General features: G+C 36.3%; 1 protein-coding gene across 2 annotated transcripts in view; it reads right to left on the reverse strand.

The window, feature by feature from the left end:
• Positions 1-22,789, reverse strand: part of Vta1 (vesicle (multivesicular body) trafficking 1) — a 55,096-nt gene that overhangs the window by 10,135 nt on the left and 22,172 nt on the right. The window contains exons 5-7 of one of the 2 annotated variants that reach the window (XM_005389255.2): positions 14,257-14,365; positions 6,378-6,554; positions 946-1,026 (exon numbers count right to left, since the gene is read on the reverse strand). In XM_005389255.2, coding sequence (XP_005389312.1) covers positions 946-1,026; positions 6,378-6,554; positions 14,257-14,365 — 367 coding nt within the window. Of the gene's footprint in view, positions 1-945; positions 1,027-6,377; positions 6,558-14,256; positions 14,366-22,789 lie in introns of both variants that reach the window. The other variant, XM_013516679.1, reaches the window with a different exon arrangement.

Raw genomic sequence — 22,789 nt, forward strand, 5'->3', positions numbered from 1 at the left:
ACAGAGAATAAGATGATAATACGCCTGTTTCCTATCTTTCCCTATTCTATAAACCTCTGCATACCAACCTTACCCCAACACCTTCCCAACTCTCACTTTTAGCTCTAGGAAAAAAAGATACAAGGCAGCACCCTAAATTGTGGAAAAACTGCCGGGACAGTGCCAAGACTGACACAGCTGTGTGGACTCCGTTCTGCTCCGCACCTTCCGCAATGGCTCTGCTCACTGCACAGCTGACAGGCAGGTGCAACGGCCAGTCTTCGCTCACACAAGGAGAATATACAACCAATGGGAGGACACACCCGCATACATCATATCAGCAGAAAACGGGTAAACTCGTTTACTACTAAAACTAGACTATCAAAACTACCTAAAAAAACATGATTTTTAAATAAAACAAAACCCAAATCTCATTAGACATATGAAAAAGTAAATTCAAAGATCCAAATAAATCCAACATCTTATTTGAGGTAAAAGCAGAAGAAAAGCAGGAAAGATTACAATCAAACCAATCATGTAGCCTATAAACCAAACAACTACAATAATCAACCTCAGAGATTTATTTCAATAAGGGTCAGTTCCTTTCTTTTGAGATAATTTAACAACAGTGTATTTAAAAAAGATCATTATCACAATACACAGTAATCCTGAACCAAATTAATCTAGCATTAAGCTTTCACGGTAGTCCTGGCAAGTTTGTGCCACTGTATCAAGTAGTATATAAAAAGAACACTACAAAAGGGAACCTTTGGCGTTAGGTATTTTTGAGAATATGAAACAATCCTGGAAATCTAGTGAACAGAGGCAAAGAAGTTCTGTTATAAATCACCCACACATTCTGATGCAAGTTAAGAACATTTGCATGTACAGTACTTATGGTAAAATTACAGAATAACATCTCAATTGAAGAAAGACAATATGGCTCAGAAAAGGCAGCTGACTTACCCTGGGAAACTGTACTGAACAGCGCAGGATCAATGGCTGGGACAGTCTGTGGAGAAGGCTGGATAGTATTACTCGTGACACCTGCAAATCAGAGAACCGCAAATGGGTATAAAGCGTTACACCTCTTAATTATATATCACGGAAGAATTTAAAGATCATGGGGGAATTTCACTACTTCGTTTTAGTATTTTCTTGAAACGTTAATGGATTCCAAATTATACTTAATTAATGTTAGACAATGGTGTAGAACACAGGGAAAAAACACATTATGAGTGTTTACATGTCAGGTATTGTGCTTCAACTTGTTTTGCAATTAATGCTTACCATATATTTGTAAAAGTAACAGACTTCTTTCCTATCTTTTAATCTCTTAGCCTATTAGATAAGGTGGAGCATAATGATGATTTAGTTTAATTTATGAGTGCTAGTTCATCAGTTTGCATAAAATTCAAATTTTATAGTTCCAACTTTAAAGTCCCCCCCACCCCCACAGTGGGGACTGAACCTAGCACCTCTGCACTGAGCTCCACCACACCCTTTTTTTAAAAAATATTATTAAATTTTTGGTTTTTTGAGTCACGGTCTTGCTATGTAGTTCAGGCTGGTCTTGAACTTTTGGCAATTCTCGAGTCAGCTTCCCCACTGCTGGTATTACAGGTGTGGGCTAGCAGCCCCAGCTTTTTATTTTCTATTTTGAGATAAGTCGCTAAGTTGCTGGGCTGGGCTGGAACTTGTGATCCTCTTTCCTGACCTCCTAAGTACTGACTTCCCAAGACTGTGCCCCTGTGTCTGACTCCAGTTAGCACTCTGTTACGATGGTATTTTGTAGACCCATTAGCAATTCATTTTGATTTTCTGTTGGAACTTGTCAAAATTGTTATACTGAATGAGTAATTAGTGAAACTCACATTAGAGTTGAAGGTTATTATTCGTCAAAGAAATTAACAAAAGGTGTTAATATTCTTAAAAGAAAGACTTCAAGTATTTCATTTAACAGGGGAGATGAATGAAGAAAAGTTGATTACTCAGAATTAATGAAGTCGAATAACATCTCAAACCAAAGTTTATTTACTTCCAGTTGACAGGCTAAATCCAAGTAGGTTAAGCGGGAACAGGCAATCTGTAGCAAGGGTTAAGTGGCAACGGAAACGAGAAGAGAGGAAAGGCGGAAGATAGAAAGGTTCCTAGAGACACAAATACATGTCCTAATGGAGTACTAGAGTTATGGTTTCACAAAGGTTGATTAACATTTTAAAATAATTTTCCTAGTATGAGACACTGACTTTGAAGGAGCTCATCTCCAACTCAAGGAAAATAACAGTTTCAATTTATTAACTATTTTACTTCATTTAATTTTGTTTTAGGGTAAACTTCTTTTATAGTTGTTGGAATTATTTTCATGACTATTAAACGTCATGAAAATTTTACCTTTTAACTAAAAATTGAACAAAAACCTTGAAAAATACAAGGTATACAGGTAAAAAGTCAAGTACAAATTTTAAACAGTACCAAAAATATGTACATGAAAGCCTGCCTCTCATTTCAACCCCAAGCCACTTTAGGGGGAATTAACTAATTTAAAGCCACTGTGGGTTTCCTCTGTTTCCAGTCCCACCCATCCGTCCATCCATCCATCCATCCATCCATCCATCTATCCATCCTCCCTCCATCCATCTCACTGCTATTCTTTGTTAAGAAGTCTATGTTCTTTCCTAAACCAAAATCCTCTAAATAAACCTCCTCCCCCATCAAGAAGGCATACTATGTGTGTTTTGCAAATGGTAATGTGCTCTGCATAGATACGATAATGGCTGTGCATTTTTCCCTGAATATGGTTTAGCAATAATTCTGGATTAATACATTTCATGGTCTTTTTAATGATTATGTAGTGTTCCATTCTATGCATACACTATCATTCAAAAAGCAGTCCATTACTGATAACTGTTTAGGTTGCTACAGAGACTACTAATATTGTTACAGCAGTTAACGCTTCAGTAAATATTCTTATACACAGTGTATACAAAATGTACTTATAGAAAAAATTTATATAAGTATTACTGCAAAGTCAAGAGACATACACATTTTAAATTAACCAGCTGTTACTATTTTTTGCTTGATTTTGATAAGAGCTAACCAAGTACATGTATTCTGAAACTACAAATATTTGAAATAATTTTTCCCATAAACTTGCCACACATTTCAGAGCACAAAATTAATATTAAAAAATTAGAATACAAGGTCTGAGAGGGACCCTCAAAGGCAAGGCTAGTGTTTTGAAGTAGCTGTACTTAAAATGTGTGTAGATGATCATATATGTTCATTTCACAGATCTTTTTACTTAAAAGGCAAATTATAAACTTTCTCAGAATGCAACCTATATATCAGCTTGCTAAATAATTTGTGTTTTTTCCTAAATTAAAATCCACAAACCAAGCATTTGATGTTTTAAGAAGGCATATGTTTTAGTCAAAGCCTGCTTTAACTCTCAAATGCTTATTTGTACAACTCCATGTGACTGACTAGGTAATATTAACAAGGACAAAATCAAATTTACGGGGAGAAAATGTTCAATTATGTAGTAAAATTTCATTTGAACAATATTAAAAAAAAAGAAACAGTAGCCTGCATCGCATTAAGTACTGTGTTGACCCAACGAGCGACTGCTCACCACACCTCAGGCGGCAGTCAGCAGTTGCTGTCCCTTGTTTATCTGAAAGTGTGGAGACCAGGCCTGTGCTCTGGCAGCCAGCAGGAGCTGCTCCCATGGGCGAGAGGAGTGGTGCAATACAAGCTTATAAATACCCGTTAAATTAGTACATGCTGTTCACTTATTTATGAAGATGCCCACATGTAGTTATTTTTCCCTTCAGTCTTGACTTGGATAGGTCTCATCTGACAATGTCCAAAAGGGTTATGGTTCCCAAACTGCAGTATACTGGAGAGATGTGACCCTAAAACACTCCTGGAGAACAGCAGAATGAGTCTGGAATCTTTTTCCTATTGTTTAACACCAAAGAAGTGCTAAGATGTAACTTCTAATTCCTTAAGTAGATGCATCTACAGCATATAGATGGGATGAATGCACGTTCAAGAATGAGAAAGATTTCCAGTGAAGTACTAAGTTGCTGTATTGACTAAATGATGGGATTGTAAAAAGGAGATATGGGTGTTGGTTAGAAAACTAGAGAAAATTATACAAAAAGTACACAGAACCCTGAGAGAAAGCAGGACTTACAGAGGCAGAGAAAAAGGGAGAGAGATACGCTAACCTATAAAACAGGAGAGGTAAAGGTAAGAAAACAGAAGGACTGGGCTGAGAAAAACCTGCATTTAATTATGGGGAATGGCACAGAGAGAAACAAGTCAGAGGGTTAATAACAAAGCACCAAAGCCTAACGGAGCTCAACAGAGCCAACTGCCTATATGAGGTGAGCTTCTTTCATAATTAAAAGGCCAGTATTATTATAACATAATTCTACTGCATCTAAGTAGATTTTTTTATACTACTATAAACTGTAAGAAGCATGTGTTTCAAGAGGAAAAAAAAATGTGTGAACTGCCTCCACGTGATACTTGCCCAGTGGCTAAAGCACAGGAGGCACATATAGTGGCCTGAAGCAATCGCTATCCCCGCCCCTGTTGTAAACCCTTTGCTTTTTTATGGAAGAAATGAAAACTGTAAATTAGTACAAACTATTCTTTCTGGCTATCTTAAGGATTTCCCTTTGATAAAAGTGTATCCTGAACCTTTATATGTGGGAAAGTAAATCATTCTTTAAGTGAACAAGACGGGAAACATCTGCTATATTAATAAATCAAAAATGTTTTTTTTTATTAAATAATTATGAATTGATTTTTGAAATATTACAAATAAAATAGAAAAGAAATCTGAGGGTTAGGAGGAGAGGCCAACATCTCCAACCAGCACGGGGAAACAGACTCTCAGAAACTCAGGCATAGTTCACAGGATTTTAGTTTCTTGGAGGAAGGGACATGGAAAGAGTGAAGGCAAGAAGCTACACCTGGGTTCAAATTTGGCTCTCACTGGGTAGTCTGTTGTCTTCGATAAGTGTTAATCTCTCCAGATTCTGTAAACAAAAGACAGTATCCAACAGAGTTGCTACAAGAACAACTGTACGAACAGCTAAATGTATAAAACAAGATAGAGACTCACCGTATAAAGGTTTTGAAGTGTTTAGTTATTCCCTTCTCTAAGGAATGGGAAGGAGGGAAGGAGGAGGAGAGGGAGAAAAAACAACCTATGCCCAGGTTAACTGGATCAAAATGAAATAGACAACTACTTTCTAACATTTATCTTTACATCATAAATATTTCCAGCAGTATATATTGTTTGAACATGTAAAATTATCAATATTTTATAACTTTTGCTGTACAAAAACAGCAATTAATTTAACGTAACCCTCCTACTAAAAGTGCTTTCTCTTACACACACGCACGCACAACATATGTGGTGGTGGTGAGGTAGAATATATATGGTACATAAGCTACATATAAAGTAATGTGTATGTGGTGGCTGTACCTTAAAAGATATCTAAGGCAGTATCTCTTGGATAATCTTTCTGTAAGGTTTTTTAAAGTTTTAATTCTAAATGTGATACTTCTCTTGATTAAAAAAAAGATTTTAAATATTTATTGACATTAACTATCTTCTTTGGCATAAAAATTGGAGCTAATTTGCTGATCATGGATTTTTGTGTTAGGTTTACTGCTAAACTTTTATACTCTTTCCCTTTAAAAGGGAAAGCTAAGTATATTTAATTTCATTTCAGAAAAAAGAAAAAGTCTAGGTTGAGGGAAGTTGAAGACCAGTTTAATTTGTGGATTAGCAAACTCAGGGTTTAGTATTACCTGACTCCCGAACACACTGAGCTGACCCCTCCAAGAGAATGCCCATGTGGGGTTCTGGAGATGGCTAATACTGCAATGGTCAATCTCATTAGCAGTCTTAAAGACAAACACTAGCATTATCTGCAGGTAAGATACACAGTTAAAACTTTCAAAATATGAAGAAAAAGATGATCAAAATAGAAAACTTTTAAATGTTACTCAACTCATGCAAAATGATCTAAAGGCCTGGATCTTGTTACCACAGTACAATCCCAACTGACACAACCTACAAGAAACCTCAGTCACCACGGTGTTATTCTTCAACGACAGTGAAGGGCAAAGAAGGGAAGGAAAGAAAAAGAAGTATTAATACTCTTTTTAATTGACTTAAAAGTAACTGATACACCAAAATATTTGTTATTGCTCAAAGAACTAGATTACAATAAACAGTAAAACCTCAACGACAGCAATTTCATGCTTTTTTGCACACTGAAGGATTCTGCTGTGGGGTAGGCCATCATTAGGAGGCACATGTATGACAGAAATGCAGCTCTCATTTATGAAAGGGACTTGGGATTTCTGACCTGTGCTGTGCGGCACCTCTGCTGGTGTGTTGGCTGGCGCATGTGCACCTGGAGGAATCTGGATTCCTGTATAGCTGCCTGATGGGATGCTGCCTGGGTCATAAGTCGAGGAGGATGACGGCTGAGGTGGCTGAGTGGGAAGAGAGGCTGCGCCGGCATCTTCATTTTCTTCAACATCTACTAAATAGGCACAACGCTGAAGTAAGCACTTCTGAATACAATCGATCCTTTTTGCTATATTTACATGACAAAAACTGTACAAATGCAATAATACTTACTGTTTTTTATAAATAGGCTCTATCTCTCAAAATAAATGCTTTATATTTTTGTTTTCTTAAAATATTACTTGTGCCTCACATAGACTTATCACTTCATTCAGGTAAATACTTTTCAACCCAGTAAATTCTTCATACCTTGTATATTTTTCTTTAAAATAAACTTTCTTTAAATGAAAAACAAGAACCTTTTTTGGCAAACATGTCACACTTATGCTACCCAATATCAACTCTTGTCTGGCAGCTGCTTTTCACTCGGCAGTTACTACACATTAACTATTAAGTGATTTGTGTACTGTTCAAAGTATTGAGTTAAACAAAAACAAAGGAATGAAATTTCACATTTAGTTATCTTTGGAGAAGAGGTGAGGAGATGCTTTGTTTTGAAATGTAGATGTTCGACTTTTAAAATACACTATATTGTTGGCTGATGTGGAAGACTACTTTGAAAAACCTAATGTAAATACCAAATAGACTGATGAAATGACTAATATTAGTAACAGACCAAACAGAATTAATGATAAGGAAAATAAAGAAGTATTTCATTTTATAAAATTAAATAATTACAAAGGAACACATGCCTAATAAAATAACAGAGCTTCGAATGAAACAAAAACTTACAAAACTAGTAAATTACCATTTGGAAATTTTACCACTCCATATTTCACATTCACAGAATACCATAACCAATAACTACCAAACATTCAAGTGCACACGAAGCATTCACCAAGACAAGTCACAGCGTGAGCCATGAAACAAACCACGGTGAATACTTTTACCAAGTATTTTCCTCCACCAAACTGGAATTGAACCAGAAATCAATAACGATAACAGACCTAGAAATATTTCATATATTTTGAAATTAAACAATTATAAATGATTAATTACTGAAAGAAGAAATCATTAAGGAAGTTTTAATATTGTTTTATAAAAGTATTTGTATGAGATTGATAGTGTTTTCATACTGAAATATTTAATCCATATAAACTATGTTTGTAGGAAGGTTTTAAACCAATGAATTCAATTTCAACGGGTAGAGTACTAGTCAGATCATCTCTGGGGTAACAGTTATTTATGTTCTTCACTGTTCTGTTTCTCTTAGGTTCTCCAGTTGACTGATTTCCTTGTTGTCTTTACTATCTTTCTAACGAGTATAGAATGTTTACTGATATGGCCTTTTTCTTTTGTATTTACTATTCATACCTGTTTTCCTTCTTTTTTCTATACTCTTCATGTCTGCCCCATCCTTATTACTTTTTCATTCTTTGTAGTTGGCATTTACTTAGCTTTTATTTTTTGTTAGATGTTTAAGAAAGAACTGTAGGCTTTTAAAAACAAAGTAAATCTTTCTTTTCTAATATAAGCATTTAAATCTATCAGTTTCCCTTTAAGCACTGATTTACTGACATCGCATACATTTTGGTATTACTCAATCAATACAATAGCTACCATAACCTCAGTAGACATTTACAAAAATAGAATCTGAAAACCTGATTCTAAAAGTTATGTAGAAATTCAAACAACTTAGAATATTTAAGAAAATCTTCAAAAAAAGAGAAGGGCTGGAGGACTTTTATCATCTGACCTCAAGATTTATAAGGCAGAAAATGAGTACAGTAATGGCAGAGGTCAGGAAAATGTATGAATACAATAAAATGGAGTCTAGACATACAGTCACATTTACAGGACTTAATTTTGGACAAAGGAATCAAGGAAATTTAATAGCAAACAATGTTGGAATAATAGGATATCCTTCTACACGCTTGTAGGAAGACCATAATTCTTATCTCACATCATACACACAAAAAAATTTAAGCAGTATCACAGGTCTAAAAGTAAAAACTCAAACTATAAATCTTTTCTTTTTCAAACTATACATCTTCTACAATAGAAACAGTGTTTTTCAAGTAGAAGTAAAGATTTCTTAAGACAAAAATATCATATAATTTTAAAAAATTGTAAATTATACTTCACATCATTAAAGGTTTTAGTAGTCAAAAGACAGTTAAAAAGCAAGCAAAGACACAACAGAATAGGATATTTTCAAACCATGTATCTGACCAATGACTATATATAATTCATAACTTACACGTGACTCTGACAAAAATATAAGCAACTCCTTAAAAAACAGGCAAGGACATTACTGTTCCTAGCGTATTACTTACAACAACCAAAAGGTGAAAATAGCAGAAATGTCCATTAATAGGTCAAAATCTATCTATCTATCTATCTATCTATCTATCTATCTATCTATCTCAGCCATTTGGCCCTTGGAATCTACCTACCTACCTACCTACCTACCTACCTACCTCTCTATCCATCTCTGCATCTATCTCAGCCATTCTGCCCTTGGAATGAAATTCTACAACACAAAGGACCCTTAAGGACACTATGCAATGCAATGCAGAACAAGCTGACAGAAAAGGTCAGACAGCAAACGGTACCATAGAGACAGAAGACAGATGGCAGTTGCCAGGAGCTGAGGGTGTGAATGGGAAAAGGGGGAGCACTGTCTAATACAGTTCCAGTTTGAGAAGAGAAAACTGTTCTAGACATGGGTGGTTGAGATGGGTTGGCACACTGTGAAAGTACTTGATGCCACAACATAAACACTTAAAAAAAGGTTAAAATAGTAAACTGTATGGTAAGTATATTTACCACAAAAGAAAGCAAAAGAGCTACTTTATAAATATATAAATAATTATATATGAAAAGCAAATAAACACAAAGAACATGGTTCAATATCATTTAGTCACCAGGAAAACGCAAATTAAGCCATGAGGAATCACTGTATCTGAACAGCTATATTTAAAATGACTAACAGTACTAAATGTTGCAGAATGCTGAGCAGAAATTAACATACTGCTGATGAAAATGTAAATGGTGCATGATTTCTGAAAATAGTTTATGACTTTCTTAAAGAGTTAAAAATATATAACCTAACAATTCTTCCCTAGCCATTGCCTCAGAAAAAAACATATTTATATGTACATATAAAATGTAAAGTATGTCTTAAAAGCACAAGTGAATGAATATTCAAGCTTTATTCATTATAGCCTCAAAATAGAAACAGCCATGATGTCCATCAGTCAGTGAAATAATAAACTGTCTATCATTATAAGGAAATTCTACTCAGTAGTAGAATGGAAAAGAATACCGATGCTTGAAATACTGGTGAACCTCACAAATACAATTCCAAGAGAAAGAAGCTGGCACAAAGTAATAGTGTACTACTCCATTTATTTCAAATTCTAGAATAGGCAGAACTAATGTATGGCTAAGAAAAAAAAAAAAGAAACCAAAATGCAGTTGTCTCTGAAGGTGGGAACTGACTAGCAAGGAGCTATAAAGTAGTTCTCCGAAGGTAATGGAAATGTTTCAGACTTAGAGAAGGGTGTATTACATGTCTCCAAAGTCACTGAATTACGCATTTAACATACAAGCCTTTCATTATGTGAAGGTTTATGTCAGAAAAGAGACACTGAAAATTTTTTTGAAGATGCGCAAACAGAAAACTAATCTGTATGCCCATTTTTTATGTTGATATGGATTTACGTGGGATTCGATCATTTCTGTTTTCCAGATATGAACAAATGAGTGTAATACCTCTTTCTTTCCAGATAAAAAGTAAAGAACTTTAAAATTAGAGAAGGCAGGGATACTGTAAGAAGGCCTGAAAAACAAAATTGATGATTAGGCATTTTAATGTACCTAAAATGACACATTCGAAACAGTCCTTAAAACAACATGATATTTAAAGCTCAATAAAGGTATATATTGAGGCGCACATGCATAATTGCAGGCTGAGAGTGGTGGTGCAACGCCTGTAATCCCAGCACTTGGGAGGCTGAGGCAGGAGTCCGAGGACAGCATGGGCTACATAATGAGTTTAAGATCAGTCTAAACTACATGGTGAGACCTTGTCTCGAAAAGCAAACAAACAGAAAACCAAAATTTATACATACTCACATATGAAGGAGGTAAAGTCAAATGTTTTAAATCAAGTATTTGAAGTTAATTAAAAATATAGCATGTATTTTTACACTTATTACAAACGTGTATATAAAAAGTATACAAAACCAGGTATCAGAAGTGGCTCAGTTTTAATTTTCAATTTAATACAATCACTAAATATGAAGAACCATTCAATCTCTGACCTTAGTTCCTAGGCTAGCTACATTCTCCCCGGGGTATCCAACATTTTACTCTGGCTTTACCTCTTGCTTTTCATTGAAAATTTCAAAGTTCTACTTTTATCCCAGCCCCTTCTGAAATCTTTGGTAGGATATCTACTTGCCAGATGGGCTACTTCAAAGTGTAATAACCTTACTATCTTAATGTACTTTCTTAAATTTCTCCACCAGACCTGCTTCTCCTAAATTAGCCATTTCTTTGATGGAATCACCCTACCTGCAATCACCTAGGCCGGGAACATAACAATTATCTTCCATTTCCTCTCTCCCACATCAAACTGTCTCAAGCCACACTGATTACGCTTGTCTAACTCCACAGCCAATACTTTCCCAGGCTGTCATTATTCACCATTTGGGTTACTAGCAGCCCCTGGATTTGTCTCACAACTGTAAGAATTCGCTTTTTCCAATTCACTTCCCAGAACAATTTTCTTTGCCTGTTTTTATACTCTGCCTCCCTAATTTTATAGTTGCTCTTCTTTTTGCCCCTTCTTTTATTTTATTTTTTTTTGTACCAGGAATCAAATTCATGACCTTGCGCTTGCCAGGCAGGCGCTGTGCCGCTGAGTTATATCCCCAGCCTCTCCCTGTTTTATTACCTGATTTATTTCAAATAACTCTCAGGACAGCTCAGACCCAACCCCTTGCCACTATGGACTGTAAATAGTTATCAACTTATCATCACTTCTGATGAAATGAGAAGTTTCTGTGAGAAAGGGACAATGTCTTACTTTTACTCATTCCTGTATACCTGGCTAACAAAAAGTATACATATAATATTTTTTAAATGCAAGCACAAGGCTATTTCCTGGGAAGCAGGAATCATTAAAAATCCAGGCTCTATTTCTAAAGCACAGAAATCTTTCTCAGGAGGTTGATACTACCTGCTCAATGAAAGGTTAAATTAACACTTATGCTAATTGGTTGACATGTTTCTTGAAAGGCTCAGTGGGGAAGAGAGGTATGTGTAAGTTTTACTGTCTAGTGTCAAACTGGCTGAAGGAAAAAAACCACATCTGCTTAAATGTAAAATAGGAAGATACAAGCTGGAATTCAAAATTGGGGTTCAAAACGTGGTTACAGTAACTAGTTATGACAGTTCCGGCAAGTCACTCATCTCCTCTAAATAGTCATTTCCCCAATTATAAACAGGTATGTTCAACTATTTTCCAAAGTTGGGAGGATTTGGGTAATTAATGTAGGACAGCTAGTACAGTGCTTAACATGTAGCAAATATTCTAAGATTATGCTACTATGAATATAGTATCTTTACTGAACACATATTTGGTAATATTTTATACAGTAACTTTACAAAGAAGAGGTTACCACAGATCATCAGGATTCAGACAAGCAAAGAAAGATGACTGAGACAAGAGGAATGGTTTTAACTGAAGAGACGATGATACATTCTGAAGTATGAGTAAAATCATACTTCTGTGATTTTAATAAAAGGTTTCTTATGAGTGCTAGGAAATGAACTGCGCCCCAAATATGATTTTTATGAAGCAAATAAGGTTAAATGAGGACATAAAGATGAGGTCTCAGTCCCAGGGGGCAGTGTCCACAACAGAAGAGGGAGGGAGGGAGGTAAAGGAGGAGGGAAGGTAGAGAGGGAGAGAGACAGACAGAGAGAAATATACAGAGACAGAGGCACAGGGACAGCGAGAGACAGAGACAAAGGCAGACAGACAAAGACATAAATCTGAAGAGCCAGAGATAAGGGCATAAATTTTGAGAGCCAGGTAAGAATGCTATGGCCTGAACTCGTCACCCAACGTTCCTATGAAGCCTCATTAATCCAACATGACTCTGTCTGGAGACAGGGTGCTTTTCAGGATTTACATCTGGATGTTCCCCCAAAGCCTCACGGATTAATAGGTAAACTTCTGAAAGATGACTGAGTCATGGGGGTGCTATAGCTTTTCAAGATGATGTTACGAAGCGGGACCTGATTGGAAGAGGAGGTCCCTAGGGCTGGGGGTGACCCTGTAGGAGGTATCACCCTCCCAGGCTCCTCCCTTCACTCTGCTTCCGCAGGGCCGGCACATGAGCAGCTTTCCTCTCTGCCCAGGCCCTTCTGCCCTGTCGTCAACCTTGCCAGGACTGGGACTTCTTAAATATGAGCCCGAAGAAACCCCTCCTCCTTTAAACTGCAGATGTCCAGAGTGGAATTTTGTCCCAGCAATGAGGAAAGTGACTGAGACTGTCTTTTAGAAGGTAATTAAAGTAAAGGGAGTTCCTAAAGCTAGGTCCTAAGCTGAGAGCACCCCAGCCTTACAAGAAAAGGAAGTGTGTGAGTGGCTATCACCATGTGAAGACACAGGGTGTAGACAGTCATCTGCAAGTGCACAAGAGTGGTCTCCACGGAAACCAAACCCTGTTGCTTTGGACTTGGACTTTCACGCCTCCAGAACTGTGAAAAATAAATGCTGCTGGTGAAGTCACCCGGTCTATGGAATCTTGTGGTAGGCCAAACGCTAAGACAACAGGAGACAGGAGTAGGAAACAAACCAGGTAACACATGCTGGTCGTAGATAGGAATGTGCCTTGCTGACAGGCTGACAATCTCCAAAATTTTTACTGTCGACAACTAGAAGCAATAAGCACTAGACTGATGTAAAACATCCCTGATTAAGGTCAGTATTAAAGTAGGGAAAGTACGTAAAACATTCTAAGACATTAGAGAAATAAAGATTGGTAATATACAGTATTAAAAAAAATTTCTAAAAAAACCTAATTCTATTGTCATGAGGAATAAACCAAAAACATAACCATGTTTTAGAATAGCCAATTTTAAATACTTAATAACAATCTAACAATCTTCATAACATTATAGATTTTTCTATATATATACAGTTAAAAAAAGCCAAGTGCAAAACCATGTATCTATTACCAATTGTGTGAAAAAAGAGAAGAAATAATTATTTCCATTTGCTTGTGAACTTATAAAAAATGATCTTTGTGAAAATATACAAAAACTAAAAGTAGTATTTACTTGTTTGAGTTTAGGTAGGATCTAAGGAGATCAAAGTTGTGGTGATGTTCACTTTTGTATTTTTTATGTACTATATAATTTTTTCTACCATGTGTATTACCTACACTCTCAAAAAAAAAACCCCACACAAATCGAACAGATATACAAAATTAACACCATGTTCTTTGTAGCTTGGACACATTCTGTAATTATAAATGGACTGCCTTTTATATGCAGAAATGAAATTTGGTTACACACACGAGACAGCCAAGCCACTATGTTGACGTGGACAGATACTACAGCAATTTAGTCTTACTGCTCGCTATCTCTGTTTATAATTTTGTACTTAATTTTCATGGATTTTGGACCTGATCAAATTCTGAATAATCTACTGAAGTTACGATTCTACTAAATCATTTACTTGAATAGGTACATACCATTATCTTCCTCAATTCCCACAGGGCCTGCTTGAGGAGTTTCTCCATTTTTCAGACAATTATGGATATATGTTGCCTTCCACCTTGCATACTTTCTGTGTTTCACATTCTAAAAGAGAGTATTTTTATATCAATTTTAGACCATGGAGAAAAAGTGTTTCTGAGATAAAACCCACTTTTGCACTGTGCATCTCTGAAAGAGTCTGGCAGTCTCCCTGCCCTACTGCTCAGTGTACCAACTATGGAGAGCCCGACACACTTCATGAAAAGCTGTCTTTAAAACGCATGCTTAATTCTATCGGGTGGCACATTTCAGAAAAGGTCGGCAACTGAGGTATGGAAGTGTTCCTCCAACAGAGTCTGAAACTTTCATTCATGAGAGAGAAATAGGCTACATACAATTTTAAGATTAAATACAAAAGATAGCAACTACAGATCCAACTAGTCCCACTACCAATCAGTACAAATCTATGGAAACACCCTCGGTTGCCCCCTCTAGTCACAGCTCCCTTGCCCAGTACTCAGACTGATCAAAAATTCATTCATACCAGTCTGTTTAGAGGCGTCCCAATGTGCGTAAAATACAAAACAAACCCTAACTTGGGCTACGAGAGGGCATGCTACCTGGTTCTTGCCTGTACCGCCTCCTCCTGTGCCTATCCTGTACGCTCACTAACATCCAGCTATGTGAGCATATTTACACGTCAAGGCCCATATAACCTGTTCTTCCTGTCTGTACCTCTTATTTTTTTCACAAGTGAAGTTACCCCTAATCAACTGATTCCTCTTATGGCAGATCAAATGGCATTTTCTTCAAAAAGGTTTTCCTGATCCTCCCAATCTTACTTAGCAGTGTTACACCTTCTCTTCAACAATACTTATCACAATTTATATGCAAGCTCCCACCTCTCTGCCCATACCTCTATTCTTGGAAGCAGACAGGTTCATTATACTTATCTTTATGTATGTTTAAAGACCACCCCCTCACATACATATTCTCTAGGAGGTACTACAGGCATTAAAGGGAGGGTCTACGTTTGCTTGTTGTTTATTCCCAGCACTCAGCCTTGTTCTAGCGCACAGTATGTAGTTCTTCAAAAAATACACATAGGGGCTGGGGATTTAGCTCAGCGGCAAAAGCGCCTGCCTGGCAAGCACAAGGTCATGAGTTCGGTTCCTGGTACCGGAGAAAAACAAAACAAACAAACAAACAAACAAAAATACACATGTCTGAAACATTTGATCCCTTGGTTCTATTGGAAGTCATTCTACCCAATACACAGATTATTTCTGTGATAGTGTAATGGAGTATAACTTCTGTGGTATGTAATGAAATATTGGGGTTAGAAAGCTCAATTAAGTTCATTATATAGTTACAACAATTCAGAATTTCCAGTGTTTGTTTTTGACTTACAGAGACTGCAATCACAGCTTCACTCTTTTTTCTCTTTTATTCTTTGAGAACAAAGGAAACTGTGAAAGCACTGAGCTTTCCAGGGCACCAACCGATACTACCTGGACTTTGGGGGATGCTCATACACCACAGCAGTCCCACAAGAGTTCTTTATCTTTTTTTCTTAGTTTTATCATCTTGTCACTGCAGAGATGAAGAAATGCCGTGATAACATGATTTACTCACTGTCACTACTATTTCAGTAGGAAAGTGGGTTCAGGACTGCCTTGCTAAGCTATACCTACCATTGTAATATGTAACTTAAATGGACAGATATTAAATAATATCAAATTAATATCAAAAAATATCAAATTAATAATAATGTACATTGATGTACATTTAGAATTTTGGGGGTAGATAAAAAGAGGATCATTTTAAAAATCAATGAATAAATTGCTTAGGAAAGTTTAAATTGTCTTTTTAAGACATTTAAACATAAAATCTTCCCTAATCTAAGGTAATTTAATCTTGCCTAAAAAGTTATGGGAAAGTCATATTACAATTACTTTAGCAGATTCTTTCAGTCCTAGTTTCATAGTATGAGCAGGGTGGAGACGTTTAAACCTCATTGGCTGGGTTCCTTTATCAGTACACAAAGTTGAAAACATTAAAGCTGAAAAAAAGTGTTCATTTTAGTAATCAGACTTACAACAGTTTCCCCAAAGCAGATGAAGTAATGAAGTTTGATTTTTATCTCATAGTTCCTGAGACACCCTTACTTGGTCAAACAGGCATGCATAATGCTTAGCAGAAATTTCTGAAAGTTGTTAGCTTGAAACTCAAGTACTTCTAAATTTTTTTTTTTTTTTTAAGATAAAGAATTGTAGAGATTACACAAGAGGAAATTTTCAAGATGTCAGTATTTTTGGAATGCATTAGCTCCTTTTGGCTGATTAGACATCCTTTCTGGGAAACAGGAACTGTATTATTATTATTCTTTCTTGTACCGGGAATAGAACTCAGGACCTTGTGCTTACTAGGCAGGCGCTGTGCCACTGAGCTATATCCCTGGCCCAGGAATTGTACAAAAAACTTTTACTTCTGTGTCAGGCCTCTTAAGTTCCTGTTACGTAAGCAGATTGATGAAAATCACTGACATCTGTCAATTTCAGCTACTAGAATTAGCAGCAGTATACAGTCTTCAGTTAATTTTTAATTCATTTGCACTTGCTATGCCCAAGAATGCCTAGGTAGGAAAACACTAACCACCACAGATGGGTCAAGTGTTCTCAAATGTAGTGCACAGAAGGATGACATGAGGGTGTGAGTGAAAAAAAATTTTTGGCCCAAGTTATGAGAAATATGATACAAGACATTTTCTAACAACACACCAAAGAACCACCTCGAAGGAGAATGCTTCGTAGGAGCTGCCTCAGTTGTTCCTTCTTGATTTTCTCTTGAATGCAGCCTACTCAACCACTCACTGTACCACTCAGGGTACCTCCTCTGTGAAGGCTGCAGATGACTTCTGTGTTGCAAAATCCCATCCTTAGATGTCATTTCTTCAATCCTATCAGCACGAAATGTCGATCAATTCTCCTGCCTTGATTCCTCTTTTTACTTGGTTTTTTGTTTATCAAGGTCTTCTCATCTTCCTTCCTCTTGATGGTTTTCCTTCAGTCCTTTACATGGTTCTTCCTCCTGACTCAAGGCTGGAGTGCCGGACTCAGTTCCTAGGCTCCTCACCTCTCTTCCTATACTTTACCTCGATGCGCTCATCCAGTCCAACAGCTTTAATACTGCCTCTTCCTGCCAGCTCCCAAATCTGTATCTTTCCTTCAGACCTCTCTTCTGAACCTCGGGACTTGCACATCCAAAGTGACATTTCACTTGTATGTTTGATCACCTTCCAGATCTTTCCCTACTAAATTTGTTCCTTTACATGTCAGTAAATGGCAGCTCCATTTTTTAACAGTTGTTCAAGCCCAGACCCTTGGAGTCCTTTTTGAGTCCTTGAACTCTCACAGTTAACCAATGAATCTTTCATGTTCTCTCAGCTCTATATTCAAACTATCCAGAATCTAGATACTTCTCACCCATAATCCCTGACCTGAAATTATACTATAAAGCTATTGTAATAATATCAGCATGGTACTGGCTAAAAAACAGACCAGAAGATCAATGGAACAGACTGGAAGACACAGACACAACCACAAACACACTCAGCCACATAATCTTTGATAAAGGGGCCCAACAAACTCACTGGAAGAACAAGAGCCTCTTTAATAAATGGTGCTGGAAAAATTGGCTTGCCACCTGCCAAAGACTGAAAATAGATGCAAGTCTATCACCATGCACCAAACTCAAGTCAAAATGGATTACAGATCTCAATATTAAAACAGAAACACTAAGTCTATTGGAAGAGAAAGGAGGTAAAAACCTGGAAGACATAGGGGTAGGCAGAGAGTTCATGAACCAAAACCCAACTGCCTGTGAAATACTTCAAAGAATCAACTGGGATCTCCTCCTACTGAAAAGTTTCTGCACATCTAAAGAAATCACCAGCACAGTAAAAAGAAAACCCATAAACTGGGAAAAAAATTTAGCTGATTGTCCCTCGGACAAAGGTCTTCTATCCAGAACATACAAAGAATTAAAAAACATCAGCCCCCGCAAATTCAAAGACCCAATCCAAAAATGGGCATCTGAGATGAACACATACTTCTCAGATAAAGAAATACAAATGGCAAATAAATACATCAGAAAATGTTCAACATCATTAGTCATTCGAGAAATGCAAATTAAAACAACATTGAGATTTCATCTCACCCCAGTTAGAATGGCTATCATTAAGAAATCAACCAATAACAAATGCTGGTGAGGCTATGGAGAAATAGAACTCTTTTCCACTGCTGGTGGGAATGCAGACTGGTGAAACCACTGTGGAAATCAGTCTGGAGATTCCTCAGCAAAGTGGGTCTAGAGGTCCCATTCAACCCAGCTATTCCCCTTCTGCGTATTTTCCCAGATCTGAAAACATCGTATCACAGCGATACAGGTGCACCTATGTTCACAGCAGCACAATCTGTAATTGATCAATTCTGGAAGCAACCCAAATGTCCATCCACTGAGAAATGGATAAAAAAATTGTGGTATTTTTATATAATGGAATATTACTCAGCTATAAAGAAAGATAAACTCAAGGCTTTTATAAGTAAATGGTCACAACTAGAGACCATACTCATAAGTGAAATAAATCAGACCTGCATATGTAAGCATCATATTGTCTCACTAGTGTAAGACCTGAAAGAGTGAATAAATACTAGGAGGTGTGACACAAATTGTGAAACGAAAGGAAAATGCTCAAAAGTAAACGGCAACTGGAGTGTGGGAAAAGGGCAGGGAAAGAAGGGGAAATTATTTATGTATGTATATACAGGATAGCTAACATAGTTGTACTAATGTCTTCTATTGCTCTACAGAAAGGAACAGCTAATCATTACCTTTTTTTTTGGTTTTTTTCTGGTACCAGGAATTGTACTCATGACCTTGCACTTGCCAGGCAGGTGCTGTGCCACTGAGCTAAATCCCCAGCCCCTAGCTAATGATTACTTGTTTGATCAATCTTGCAGGTCTCTATTTGTTTTCCTGAGAAATCACTTTGAAGATATCAATACATAATACAGCAATCACTGTTAATTTCCTACCACTTTGTCTGTAACTCTGTATTGTTTGTATTGTTCTTACGCTATTTTGTAAATGGATGTCTGTTAATGTTTTCCTTCTTTTATTTTTAAAATAAATTTAAAGAAAAGAACAGATATTTCTCACCACCTCTACTGCAAACCCTGTCTAGTCATTATTACCTGTCACCCTAATTATTTAACAATGTCCTAATAGCTCTCCTTCTTACCATGCTTGTACAGTTCAGTGGAAAGAACAATAGTACAATAACGTCGATTAGGCCTGAGCTCACTCTCCCTTCTTCAGCTCCTACCACTCTCCCTCTTTGCTCTGGATTGAGGGACTGTGCTCCTTCCTATTTTGTGAACATGAACAAGTAGCTTGAAGCATCTCAGAAACTGTACTTTCTCTTACATCTTCTTGAAGTATCTGCAGTCATCCCCTTATCTCCTTTAAGATTTGCCAAAATGTTACCATCTCAATGAGGCCTTCCCCAACCAATTTTTTAATTTAAAAACTGACCTTATTCCCATCTGGAACTTCTCCATGACACTTAGTATGACATGATATATGTATCTGTAATCATTAATTTATTCTCTTTCATTACTACAGGAATGTAAATCCTACAATGGCAGGCATTCTACCTACTATTGACTGGCTAGTGCCTAGAATAAGCTTGGTACACATAGAAATTCACAAATATTTGTGAAGGAACAAGTGTACAGAATTTGGAATTTAAACTTTTATCAAAAACATCAAATGATTCTGATGTTGGCTGTAAAAACCACTAATCTGAAGCAAACCTTTTTTGCCAGTGAATAAACATGCATACTAAACCTGAGTGGACCATGTGGCTAATGCTTGCGTGGAAGGGTTAGCGGATAGGCTTGAGGCTATCTGTGAACCACTCTTCCAGTTATATGCAAAAGTACAATGGAGACACTGGAGAACCTGTAGCTTTCATAACCTTTTCAAAGTAGTAATATAAAAGGGACTAATAGAAGTAATAAATTTACATTCTTAGTCTCTAAATCCTCCCAAACATACAAACAAGAAGTTTATACAACTCCAGAAACACTGGAATGTAATATAATGAGAAATGCTTGAAAAAATAACATTAAATATATTTATTATCATAATGACGAAAATGCTGTTTTTGGTACCATTTAAGAGAAGCTGAAGACAATGTGCTCCCTTATCCCTTCATTGTACATTTCTAAGATCAAAGACAATCTTATATTTGACAGTTATCAAAAATGACAACAAGAAGAAATTTAACATATAACATTACTGTCTGATCTAGTTACAGTAAATTCTGTCAACTGCCTCAACAGTGTATTTTGTAGTAATATCTGCTCCAGGTCTAGATCTAATCTAAAGATTATGAATTATTAAATGGTCATGTCCACTCAGACATCAATCTGAAATATCATTCGTTAGTTTTTCTTGACCTTGAGATTAAAAGAAAACAAACTAGATGTAAAATGTCTACTGATCTAGATTTACCTGGTTTTCTCCACGACTAGGCTCACTTTATGCATTTCTGGCAGTACTGCTGCTGAAGACTTTCTCAGTTCACCCTATCAAGAGTCATATGATGCCACTCTGTCCCATTACTGGTGATTTTAGGCTGCAGGTCTTGGTTAAAGAGGTGCATGACAAATTTCTTCCTTATAAACTTACTATTTTCCTCTTTGAAATTAACAGGCAACATTATCATGGGTCCCCCAAAAATGATCACACTTAATTTCTGACACAAGAAGGTCAACTTTACCTAGTGCTTTCCCTGACCCAACTTGAGATTCAGTCTTTTGTCTAAGAGTCCTGGTTCCTGTTACGGAAAATTGGTATTTTGAACCCTAAATGGGGCACCTGGAGGGCTCAGTGCAACTGGAGTATTAGTGTTTCGGGTCTTCTCAGGACAGCGATATAGAATCTTTGTTTTGTGTGTATACTTACACAAAGGCATATATTATATACATACACACACATATATACACACACATATTAATCTAATATTAAAAACACAAGTAAGATTCCTCTTATTCCAATCCAATACTACATGCAGTCTAGTCTTCCCTCATCCTATGCTGTAATTTCTCCAAAAGTAAGAAATCTGTCGATTTTTCAGTAGATTTGTTTGCTGCAGTATATGTACATGAAGGGAACTGCACAGACTGAATTCTTTGACTCTTCTTATACTCCATACATCTGCAAGATTTATCCATGTTTTTAGTTATATCAGTAGTCAGCACCTTTTTATATCTGAGTAATGCCACAATTTGTTTATTCTCTTGTTGCTAGACATCTGGATTGTTTCCAGCTTGGGTATTATGAATACATTTCCTATGAGTGCTCCTGAACAAGACCTTTCTGGACATATGTTTTTATTTCTCTTGGGTAAGTACCAGAAAAGGAATTGCTGGGTAAAAGGGAAGGAGTTATGTTTAACTTTATAAAAATCCGCCAAATTTCTCCCCAAAGTGGTTATAAAAATCGAACATTTCCACCAAGTGGGAAAGCTCTTATTTTTCCATATTCTAAACATCTGGGCCAGTTTTTATTTATCTTAGTTAATTTTAAACATTTTAAAACTTAGTCCACTGTTGACTGAGAGCATGTTATAACCTCCAATGATGATTTTTGAATTTTTCTTCCAATTTCTATCAATTTTGTTTCATACAACATGAAACTTTTACTATTAGGTGCACAGACATTTCTAACTAAGTTTTCTCCATTCATTGACCACTTCGTTACAAAATGTCCCCTTCTGCTTCCATTAACATCTTAAAGACTACTTAATATTAATATGGTCACTTCAGATTTTGTTTACTATCTGCACTGAAGGTCTTTTCCCAGTATTTTCATTTTCAAAATAGCTAACTTTGTATTTAAAGAGTATCTTCTGTAAACAGCATACAGTTAAGCCTCACTTTTACTCATCTACTCTAAAAATCTCTACTTTGACACTAGAGTTCTGGTTTATTTAAGTATATAATGACCTAGTTGTACTCAGCCTAAAATTTGTTACTTGTATTTGTGCCACCTGTTTTTCTCTTTCTTCCCTTCCATACTTTCTTTTACAGCACTAAATATACGTGTACATAAAATTATAATTATTTCTACTTATCTAGAGTCATGTACTTTTTAAATAGAGAATGTATATAAAGTCTTTTACGTGTACTTATATTATGTCCAGTGTACATTCCTGGACACTGAAATTTCCATTTGGTATCATTTTCCTTTAGTCTGAAAAATTTACTTTTAGCAATTCTTTAGATCTTCAGAGCAGATCTGCCATCAACAAATTAATTTGCTGGGAAATATCTTTTACTTTATGCTTATTCTTTGAAGTATGGTATTGTTACTACAGATACATTTCAGAGTTGACAGAGTTTCTTATCTTTCTTCTTTCATGACTTTAAATATGTACTTTGTATGTATTTATTATATATG

The sequence above is a fragment of the Chinchilla lanigera genome, unplaced genomic scaffold (genome assembly GCF_000276665.1).
Source record: "Chinchilla lanigera isolate Chin_1 unplaced genomic scaffold, ChiLan1.0 scaffold00035, whole genome shotgun sequence".
NCBI classification, from domain to species: domain Eukaryota; kingdom Metazoa; phylum Chordata; class Mammalia; order Rodentia; family Chinchillidae; genus Chinchilla; species Chinchilla lanigera.